At 37.2% G+C, this 12,327-nt stretch overlaps 1 protein-coding gene across 1 annotated transcript in view; it reads right to left on the reverse strand.

The window, feature by feature from the left end:
• Positions 1-6,203: 6,203 nt before the first annotated feature.
• PURG (purine rich element binding protein G) overlaps positions 6,204-12,327 on the reverse strand; it is a 29,523-nt gene continuing 23,399 nt past the window's right edge. The window contains exon 3 of the mRNA XM_080660888.1: positions 6,204-7,088. Coding sequence (XP_080517014.1) covers positions 6,984-7,088 — 105 coding nt within the window. The 3' untranslated portion in view covers positions 6,204-6,983. The remainder of the gene's footprint in view (positions 7,089-12,327) is intronic.

A 12,327-nucleotide genomic window follows, 5' to 3' on the forward strand; every position in this document is an offset into this window, starting at 1 on the left:
TGAAAGTATGGGATGCCATCCTTCAAGATGCAGCATATGCACGAAACCAGAGACCTCTACAAAGTGCTGTGCCCTCAATAGGAAGACCACATGAATCTGAGAATCAAGGGTGTGGATGCAGGAATGGCCTTACCATCACTAAATGTGACTCACTGGGCGAGTTTGTGCTTCCTGTCCCCTCAGCTCTGGGCTCTGCAGGATTAGAGGTTCTGGTCCCCAAATGGGGGCACATTCTTGCCAGTTACAGCTGCTGCCTGGGCACTTTGAACTCCTCATGCCTAGGAACCAGCAGGTTAGGAGAGGAATCACAGCTTGGGCAGGCATAATTGACCCTCATCAGTAGGAGATAGTGTTGTTTTAAACAATGAGGGCAGGAAGAAAGAGATGTGAATAGAATCCACATGGCTCCCTCTTGCAGTCTCTTGGTACTTCCAAGCCCCATTGCATCTGCTAATGGAACTGTGCTGCAACCTCGACCGGAGAAGGGTATGGTTACAAGAGATCAGACCCCTCACCAATGAAGGCTGAATCACACCACCAGGTAAACCAATGAGTCCTGCCAATGTGAAGCCTGAGGGTGAGGGATCATTAGCATGATGGTGGAGGAGGAAGAAGAAAAGTTCCTGCTGTGGCCCTGAGATCAAATGCAGGGCCAAGGGTTGTGCTTTATTCTACCAACTTCCCTTTTCTGAGTTGTTCTCTTAGGAATCAAGGTCTGTAGGGACCACATAGAAGGTGGTCCTTCAGCTTAGAGGAAGACGTAGATCTGTGCAGCTCAAACAGAAGCCTGTGGTGGCCATGAAAACACATCTCTCAGTTTTCCCTTAATTGACTCACAGACCAGCTGCTGGCCTCTGAAATCAATCACCACGTTTGCATTGAGGCTGTGCTTCCCAATGGCCTCTCCCAGCCAGTGCCTGAGTGTGGCAGGGATACTAAGCATGTTTGTACCTCTAAGATGCTGGCTGCCTCTGCAGGGTGACTTTGGCTTTGGACTGTCCATAGGCCTGGCTTGAACTTTCTTAGAACTGTAAGAAACCCTCTTCCTAGTTTCTTCTTTCTTTTCCTTCAGAGGGGACAGACCTGCATAATCTTCTGATGGCTCCTCCACCAGCTCCTTCTCCATTTTCCCTCACTGGCATTTCCTCTAGTAAATCTCTGCACATCTAATCCCATCTTGGAATCTGCTTCTTGGAAGACCCAGACAGATGGTTTGCATATGTGCCTGTGGGCATCTAAGGCAGGATGGCAAATACATCAAGCTTGTATGCTAAGTTTAGTCAACTCATGGCTGTCAGGAGTTCTGAGTTGAGACAGATTCTAGAGCTGTATCTGATCCTTCGTAAAGAATGCCATGATCTATTGGCAAGGTCTGCCATGAGGGCAAGGGAGGAGGGCCTTGACCTTTCATTATAGCTATTTCTGAATTGGGATGCTTCCAAAATCTCTATCGAGAAGGTCATGGTGAGAGGGGTATTGTATTTGAAGCTGTTGTTAATGATGAATGATATTCATAATGATAGTAATGATTACTAATAATTATTACTAATAACGATATAATGATGATATGACATAATGATGTAATAATATATAGTGACTATATAAGTAAAGATAATGTTGAATTCGAAATAGTAATTATAAAATGGTATATCATTAAGGAGCTGAAAATCATTATAATATAAAACAATATGTAGTTTAATTGTATTAGATAAGCAATAATATTTTCACACTGAAAGTGTCACATGGCATCTAGAAGAAAAAATTCAAAGCATAGGACTTGTTAATGGTCTCCAGCTCTCACTTGGGGTGACTGCTCTGATGAGCTGATGTGATTATTTCTGTTTCCTTAGCAGGTCTGTATTATGGAGCCCATCATAACATGCTGCTCTTCATTAATATTACTTATTTCCCCATGTGACTTTATACTTGTCAAACAACATTATGACATTAATTCGATTTCATAAATAGATTTTCCTACTAGAAAGAGAATGTACTGATCAGTTGATTATAGGTATTCTTATCTATCTAGCATTTATTTCCTTCCTGTAAAAACTCATTTCTAAAATTATAAAAATAACACAGGCTTATCATTAAATAATTTTAAAAGTATAAAGCAAAATTTAAAGTCCACTTCTTACACACAGTCTCCTTTCAGTCCTACTCTGTAGGAGTAACACTTTTTTTTTTGTTGTCAATGAATTTTCTCCACTGGATACCCAATTCTCCAGGTGCTTTCTTTATGACTTTGTTAAAAAGAATTTCTTGTGTATTTACCCAGAATGAACTAACAAAACTGAGCTTCTAAATACACAAAACCGAGGGTCAACCCTTTCATTCAAAGTTCTTTTTATCTTTATGAGTCATTCTTTCATTAAGTCTTTTATGAAGGCAAACATATGCTTTGCAAAAAGTGTAAGCTTTAGCTACCTCTCCCAGAATATAAGAGATTAATTTGGGAGATTATGTGTAATGCTCAGTGCTCACTGCATTTTATGGTTTATTCAGTCTTATGAACTAGCACCACTTATTTGTTTTTGTGTGAATTATATTACTTTATAGTTATTTTCCCAAGGAGACTTTTCATTGTCCCAAGGATAAAGTGTGTGTGGGGTGTCTGGTGTGTGTGTGTGTGTGTGTGAAAAGTGACTTAGTGTGAACTCAGTAGGCACCTATTTCAACAATTAATGAAGACAACTCAGAAATGATTTTAATCAAGCATGGAAAACTCACGGCCATGTGGCCCACAATGAATATTTTTGCAGCCCAGCCATTATAATGGTATGTAAGAAACATTTTAATAAAATTTTGTAACTTAATTTTTACAATATCCTGTTATACATAACTAGAGGCCCGATGCATGAAGATCCATGCAAGAATGGGCCTTCCTTCCCCTAGCTGCCGGCACTGCCTTCGCTCAGGCTGGAGCCGCCTTTTTGCTCTGACCAGAGGCCCGGAGCAGCTAGGGTGGTGTGCAACGCCTGCTCAGCACCTGCATATGCAAATTAACCTGCCATCTTTGTTGGGTTAATTTGCATACTCACTCCTGATTAGCTGGTGGGCGTCTCGAAGGTACGGTCAATTTGCATCTTACTCCTGTATTAGTGTAGATTATTAATAATGAACTACAACGTTCACTAATGACTGATTACTATAATCGTGTTGCATTCATTTCCCTTACGTGCCCTATGCGCAGGCACACTGTTTCTCTCCACTAATACTAGCAGCAAATATTTTAGCAGCCGATTGCCATGTCATTAGTCTTGTACTGACTTGTTAGGTGTGAGCAACAGGAAATATTTCCCTTTCGGAGAACAAGAAAAATAGGTTTTAATAAACATTACATTTATTAATTTGTGCAGTTTTCAGTGTCTGGTAAGTTAATGTTCAAGAAAAAATATTAATTTTTATTAAAATGTTCTATTATTTTATGCCAATGATTACTCATTTATTTCAGCCCTTTGTATTCAGCATGTCTCTATTGAAATAAACTTACGTTTCTATGAAAATTGAAGCTTTTGTTTTTTTGTGGCTCACATAAACTTAAACCTTGTTTATTTGTCCCATGTTAGCCTTTGAGTTTGACATGCTTGATGTAGATTATAGATTAGCTCTTTTTAAAAAAATAAAGTTAAGATTATTATTGGCCATTTTCAAACTCAAAGCAATTTCTGATGAGAAAAATTAGTTTCTTAAGATGAATAAGGGTTAAACTTTTAATGTACATGAAATTTATTTCAAAAAACACTTCTTCAATGGAGAACATCTGGATTTTTTTTTTTTGAAAGTGCTTTTATTCAAGGGTTTATAGATGAGATCCTTGAGCTTAAGATTCCCAAGGGAAATTCTTATTTTAGAAACAGAAAACACAACTTATCAAAATATTGTTGAGCCGAAACCAGTTTGGCTCAGTGGATAGAGCGTCGGCCTGCAGACTGAAGGGTCCCGGGTTCGATTCTGGTCAAGGGCATGTACATTGGTTGCGGGCACATCCCCAGTGGGGGGTGTGCAGGAGGCAGCTGATCGATGTTTCTAGCTCTCTATCCCTCTCCCTTCCTCTCTGTGAAATATCAATAAAATATATTTAAAAAAATATTGTTGATAAAACAATAAAGACAAATATAATTTTGTAACTCTAGAAAAGCTTAAATAATGGTTTTACTTAAAGAGGGAGAGACTATATACTTTTCCTAAAAGAATCAACTTACAAAGTGTACTCATTTTATTTAAGATTGATAATTTAAAAAAAGAATCTATATATATAAAAGCTTAAGCAACTGTTACGATGAAATGACCAGTCGCTATGATGCACAATGACCACCAGGGGGCAGATGCTCAAGTCAGGAGCTGCCCCCAGCCCACAGGCTCCTATCACCAATGGGGCCTGCGACCAAGCTCCCAGACCCTCCCCCTGGCTGGCAGGCCCCAATCTCCTGGGCCCCTGGGCTGGGACGTGGAGCCAGGGGTAGGTGGCGGTGGACATGGCTCCTTTCCCAGGGGGGCCGAGGGCCAACTCCCTCCCCAGGGTTGGCCACCACCTCCTGGGCTGGGACAGGGAACCGGTGGTGGGTGGCAGCGGACATGGGCAGCGAGGGAAGGTGGCGGGGAGGCGGGAGGCGGGGAACCACATGGTTGCAGCGCACAGGTGGCAAGGGAAGGAGAAGGCAGGGAGGCGGGGAACCACATGATGGTGGAGTGCAGGCATTGAGGGAAGGAGGAGGCAGGGAGGCAGGGAGGAGGGGAACCTAATTGGCCCTGATCACTAGCCAGGCCTAGGGACCTCACCCTTGCCTGAATTTTGTGCACCGGGCCTCTAGTTTCATATAAAACCCAAGAAAATTTTGTGAAAATAATTTTTAGGTGGGACAAATATTATGATGAACAATAACACATATATCTGGTAAGTGTGGGGATAAAAATTAGAAAATTTTTTCATGTAGATTAATTTGCACATTTTCCCCAAAAAAACAATTTATTTTCTCATCCTTTCATAAAATTAGAATTAATTTTTTTATTAACATCAAAATATTACCACAGAAATAAAGATACTCTAAAATATTCCTAGACCTACTTTCTAGGAATTTAGATCTCTTTTTGATTAAAGAAAACATGGAATTATTTTGTAGCATATTTCTTATTTGCCAGTTTAATAAAATGGAATGCTGTAAAGTCACTTGCAAAAATGATCGCTACAAATATCCAGCATGAGTCTGTGATTTAGTAAAAACTGCACTTGTTCAAGGAAGTCCTGGAGGTGCACGCCCAGTGTTCATATTGCCTCTATTCTCTAAACTTCATTCCAATGTTAGGAGTTAGATAGAATTTAATAACTATCTGAGGCAAAATTACTGTACCTTTCACTCTTCACATAACAAAGATCCATAGCAGAACGAGAATGACATTTCAGTTGTCGGACCCACCAGGTTAGATTGATAGGTTTGATCATCTATTTGAGATCAATGATTGTTGCTTGAGGAGCTTTAACAGATTTGCTTTGATCTTTTCTTTTCAAATTGAAGGTCACTCATGGTTTAGGCAAAATACCAAGGTCAGAATGAAAATTTGCACACTGCCTTCATATTGAATTTATCTCTGGCTTAGGAGAAACACTGCTGTGCCTCCATGAGGATAACAGCTTCACTTGTCCCAATGCTGTGTGATTCTTAGTGCAGGTGCTAAAATTAAAAATGCAGTAAGACCACTGCATAGGTTTATGCCATTCTGGCATACGATATCAGTTTACCCTGAAAAGTTCCAATTTTATTTTTTTGTCCTTATTTTCATATAGGTGGAGTGCAAATTTACTTTAGATATCAGCATACACGAATAACCTTTGCATTGCCATTTGAATTGCAATAAAAGTTTGAAGGCATAGTTGGCAAATGTTATCTCCTGGCTCAGCCAGATGATAAAACATTATTAATAAAGTACTAAAATAAACAAATGCTCTCTAATGGCACATTTTTTGGTCTTCTCAACTTACATATTTTTCAGGTCTGATAGGCCTAGTTTTTATAGATCTGATCTAAACTTGAATTTAGAAGCCAGGCCAACTGGATTTAAATTCCCAAAGATACCACAAATTTGGGGGCACAAATCAAATAACAAAATAAATACACGGTAAGATCAAATTTTGATTGATATGAGGGCCCAGTGGAACTAATCTGCTTTCTGAAAAAGAAATAAGAATCCAAAGTAATATTACACACATATAAACCAGTTTATTAGATTGTCAGTGATACTTTGAGACATATTCAAGTTATTTTATTTTACTTCATATAAACAGAGGAAGGGAAGAAAGTTTTAAACTTCAAGCTTTGTTCAGCATGTGTGCAGTTAGCATCCACAAAAGCACCATTGGATATGGAAGAATTAGCACCACAGAATTTTAGGACCTAACTGTTAACATGCATCACTGAAACACTTGGGACATGAAAACACAAAGAAGTACGTGGTATGGTCCATTATAAACAATACAAGGCAATTTATGATTTGCTTTCATATAGTACAATACAATCACCAATCGATGAGAACCTTTTAAGTACAATACAGGACAAAAAACACTTTGTACCCTGTTAACACTAAAGCAGTTACAGATTTAAAAACATGTTTCTTATGAGAGGCAGGGGACTGAAATTATCACTCCTCATCAATTTTTAAATTCAGAGTTATATAGTTACATGATCTCTTAAGAAAGTATTTTCAAATTTATGTCTCTCTACCGCAATGTTGACAGATGTTTTTTTTTAAACTGAAATACTTGATAAATTTTAAAAAACAAAAACCTGATAAGAGTCAAGAAGTACTCCAGCGTGGTGGAAGATATTCCACATAAGATCAGTTTGAAAAGGATGCCAATGGTGTTGACACTTGTCTTCCCTTCCGTGGAGGAATGTCAAGTACAGAAGCCTTGCATTTGCGTTGAACTTCAGTTCATTTCTTCCACTCAATGTCTTTATTCTGCAGTGTAATATAAGAGACATTCCTTATTCCTCAACTGTTTTTGTAGTGTTACAGGGCTGTTCCTTATGCTGGATTTGACAACAGCGAAAAGGGTTGATATTCTCTCTGGATTTAGGGTAAATTGTGAGCTAAAGAAAAAATTTTAATTTAAATTTAGCATATGTGAAGTTTTAAAGGGAGTTTCACTATTTTCACAGTACAAACGCATAATGAATTATCACTGAAAACCTTTCTGTTAGAAAGCATGTAACAAACCCTCGATTTTAAGTTGGGTTTAGGCCAATTTTGGCATATTAGAAGATTACTGTATAAGAAACGTGCAATAAGAATAGATAGGTACAGGTATATTCAGATCTCAATGCACTGTCGCCAAGGAAAATATATTTTTAGTCACCAAGAGAAGAATATATCCTGAAGCATCCATGCAGACACATGAGTCAATCATGTGTCTGCCCACCTTCTAATTCTGGAATAGTGATAACAGGGTCATGTAGGAAAAAGTACTCAATAACAGTATGGCAGCAATTTTATATTATGTATTTTAACAGCAAAACATTTTTGAAAATAGATTCAGTACTATATGGTAAGTTTACAATTCACCATTTCTATACTTGTAATACATGCATATATTTGTTTTCCCAGTTGTTTTTTTAAAAAAACAAACCCACTAGGACCAACATCTTTCAGAACAACAATCTAACATTAAACAAAACCTTCTAAGGAAAATATTTTGCATCACAGAAATTTGAGAAAACTCGGTTACTCAGCATCACCAAATACTCAATAGATGTACATTTGAGATTGTTCATGCCATGACATAACACACCTTTGGGTTAATATATCTTATTATAAAAAGAAACAAAAGAAAGAATTGGCATGGAATTTATCTTTAGCCTGTCCTTGGTTAGAGAAGACCGATCTCTAATAAACTTGACTCCTTTCCGCAATGATAACTGTTTCTATGAAGCAGCATTTATATTTAATAAAACTGCTTAAACTAGTGATGGAAAGAATGGTCACCACAGAGAAAAAATTAAAGATAAGTAAAATTATAGACAAATGTTTTTTTCTTAAATGAACCATTCCCAAACAAAAAAGAAAGCAAAGTTTGTTCACTTTCAAACGTTCTTCTGTTGAAAAACATTCTTGGAGGAAAGCTAGCCTATCCTTATAAATGTCAGGAAGATGTAAGTTTTCACTTGAGAAAAAAAGTTAACTTTTGAAAAAAATTATCTGTTGCTTTTCTGTTGAATCAAATCCATTATAGAAATGAACTAGTAATTTTCTGAAGAGAAAACAGCTATACACAGCAGCACATCCGTGATACTAATTTCAATTTGATGATTCAGCAGGCATGGCTGACTTGAGCTGGAAGAAACAACTGATTTCTTAATGTCTTAGGGTTGCGTTAAAATAACCTCAAATAAAACAAAATTGAATTATGACAGGCTGGCTTACTAGTTTTGATTACCTTTATATTGGACCAACATTTCAATACAAGATAGTAGCAATTAAAATAAGATTTAAAAAATAAAAGCTGTCTAAAATTGTTCAATGAAAAAGCCTTGAAAGTTTGCATTGTAATCTCAAATGATTGTAAGACTTAGACGAACAGTTTTGCCACTATCACATCACTTTTGTTACTCCATTGTTATTTCTGTATTGTTCATTGGTTATATTATATAATACTATTTTCTGATAAGTTAAAAAGGTTTGACTTATTATATTACATAAGAAGCTTTAGAAAGACACATAGGTAGGATACACTTATAAAAGGATAAGTAATATTTTTATGGTACTTTAGATGAATTCTATACAGATAAATAAATAGTTCAAGGTCATAAAGTGCCTTCATTTCCAGGTAATTAATTTTTCACTAAAATATTTTAAGGCTTTATAATATCAGAAGCTTGATAATATATGCGTTTTGTAATTAATTAGCATTCTTTTGTAATCCTTATTTCATTTAATCTTTTAATCCATATTAGGTGATTTTTTAATAATTAGGAGCTTAAAAAGATGACATTTGAATTGTAAATTATGAATTCATTTTGAGAGGAAAGGAAAAGATGTGTAATTTCTAAATGCTGTGATTTGTACATAAGACTCACATGTTTAAAAAAGAGACTCACATGTTGCTTCTGAACAATCCAGCTTATATCATAATATACTAGAGGCCCAGTGCACAATTAAATCGTGCATGTGTAGGGTCCCCTAGGCCTAGCCTGCCATCAGGGCCATGTCAGCCACCCCGAGACACCTCGCATGCTCCATGGATGCTGCCGGCGCCCCTCCCCACCCGCCGCGAGAGCTGCTGCTCGTTTGGTCGTGATGCCATTACAAAAGGCCTGTGGTTGTGATGCTGTTATGGCGTCACGACCACAGGCGTTTTATGATGTAGATAGCAGCCAACAACGCTCAAAAATTCAACAGAATATTTGATCCCTTGGCAAACAGGGCCATCATTTCATTCATTTATATATTCTGTTGTCTTTACACTTAAAATGATTGTGCAGCCTCAAATAAAAAAAAGACTATAAAAAATCTAAGATGAATTCTTCAAATACAAGCACAATAAATATATTTTATTGCAACAGCTTGTGTATAATCTGTATTGATGCCAACATCTAATGTTGAAGCATTTATATTTGTTTTCATTTTGCTTCTACCCCCCATGAATGTGTCACAGTAAAATACTGGTAACCTCAGAGAAGTGTGTATAATAGCCATAATCATACAGAATTCTCTTTCTTCTTACCAACTCTTTATGGAGGGTATGAGGGTATTTATGCACAGCTGTGTACATAGTTGTGCTGGCAGCTTCAGATTTTTAGATAAATTACAATTTTATGGACATCAACTTACTTAATTGGTTATGACCAATAAAAACTAATTAAAATGCTTGAATATTATATTTCAGGAACTTACTAACATGAGGCACAAGATTAAATAGCCATGATACTTAAAATGCTTTGCTAATTACCATTGGATTAATTTAAAATGTTCCTTAAATTAAAGGGTTTTGAGGTTAGGATGAAGGAGGAAAGTTAAAACTCACTGCACAGAATGGTTTAAATGAAACGTTCCACATAATTAGGAAAGAGGAACTTACCAGTAGGGAAAAAGTGCTAGTCTTAAAATTGGTTTTGGTTTTGAATTTAAAGCCTGATACAGGCAATTCCTGGGAATTAAAACTATTTTAAATGGCATAAACTTTTCTAATTGCACATTCCTTTACCAAAGTGCCACAAGTTACTTTTTTTTTTAATGCACACAATGCTACTTTTCAAAATATAAGTACATATGAAGTTTTACTTTTTTCATAATAGTATAGTACAGTTTCACACAAACTTGGCACAAATATAACCAGGACGACAAATTTTAACTTCCTAAATACAGTATAGTGTAATTAAAAAAAATAACTGTTAGAACCTTGGTCATGATGAGATTCAAATCCAAGTCTAGCCAAAGCATTGCCATAAAATCTAAAAACATCACAAGAGTTTATTTAGGTAAATTTTAGCAATACTCTGCCATGCAATGCACAGACATACGTTTTTTTAAAAAACATTGGTTCACTTATCCTTTTTTAATCTGACTACTTATTATACTTACTCTCTTTAATCATTGAAGCCACAATACATGTAATAACTGAGTTTTGAGAACAGTATTAAACACTGAGGTTTCTAGCTCATTCCCATTAAGCATATGAATGTTTGATGCATTGGCTATTAATTTTTATGCTTCTGTCTCTATTCTAAACAGAAGAACTAAATAGAAATGTATAGAAATAATATAATAAGAACAAAATGACATTAGAAACCAAAGCACCAATATATAGAACAAATCTATACTAATAAAAGGGTCATATACTAATTAGACAGGGAGACCTTCCGTACGTCCTTCCAGACAAAGCCATGGTGGCGGGGCCAAGGCAGAGGTGGTTAGGGCAGTGGTCGGCCAACTCATCAGTCAACAGAGCCAAATATCAACAGTACAACGACTGAAATTTCTTTTGAGAGCCAAATTTTTTAAACTTAAACTTCTAGCGCCACTTCTTCAAAATAGACTTGCCCAGGCCGTGGTATTTTGTGGAAGAGCCACACTCAAGGGGCCAAAAAACCACATGTGGCTTGTGAGCCGCAGTTTGCGGACCACGGGGTTAGGGGCAATCAGGCCAGGAGGGGAGGGAAGTTGGGGGTGATCAGGCCGGCACGGGGGCCAGTTCGGGGCAAGCAGGCCGGCAAGGGGGGGCAGTTGGGGGCAAGAAGGCTGGTAGGGGAGGCAGCTGGGGGCGAGCAGACTGGTGGGGGCGGACAGTTGGGGGTGAGCAGGCCAGCAAGGGGGGGCAGCTGGGGACAAGCAGGCCGGCAGGCAGAGTGGTTAGGGGTGATCAGGTAGGCAGGCAGGTGAGTGGTTAGGAGCCAGTGGTCCCAGATTGGAGAGGGTGCAGGCCGGGCTAAGGGACACCCCCACCCCGTGCATGAATTTCGTGCACTGGACCACTAGTAAAATAATAAACAAGTATGTGAAAGTTCTTCATATTAATAAACTTACGTCAGGGGAAGACAATAAAAACTAAGATCTTTTTACCAAGTAATAATTTTATTACTATATATTTAAAAATTAAGTGGAATGCATATAAAGTTCAATTTTAAATATTTTGTTGTTGTTTGAGTGTGATGAAGTTGAACTAGAGATGTGTGTCATTATAATCTGAGGGACCCTCCCCCCCCACCAAAATCATATCCTTTAGAGGAAAGATAATATAAGATCATGATTCTCAATGACAGGCCACCTGTCTTCTATTATGTCACAGGCTAAACATTGTGTTGTAGTACCTCATTTGATTAGGGTGAAAATGCTGGTAAAAATATAAAAGTGCTCATGTTAAAATTAGGAGTAGTTCATCATCATGGAACATTAAATGACTATCAAAAGAGAACCCCTTCCTTTTTCAATAGTTTGAGAATCTCAATCTTGGATATAAAGAATGATTATATAAAAGCACATAAAAGAAATACCCAAGTCTATAAATTCTCCATCTTCTGAAGATGTAAAATGGCATATAAATTGGTATCTTAGTCCTCTGAGAGAATTAACAAACTTTAAAAACATAAGTAAAATCAGAAGGGGTCAGGCATGATAAATCATTCATAACAACTCCCCCAAACCCAGGATACTGATAGGTGAATCACAGAAATGTTAGACATCCATTCTATATAACTCAACAAACCTTCTTATAGTTTCTGAGTATTAAAATATAATCCCTTGTTGGTATGTAATAGTCTTGGATAGTGGCAGCATTTAAAAATGGTTAGAGAATTACTTCAAATAAACATGGAAATGCAGACTCTTAATAGATGC

Source organism: Plecotus auritus (assembly GCF_963455305.1).
Source record: "Plecotus auritus genome assembly, chromosome: 3".
NCBI lineage: Eukaryota > Metazoa > Chordata > Mammalia > Chiroptera > Vespertilionidae > Plecotus > Plecotus auritus.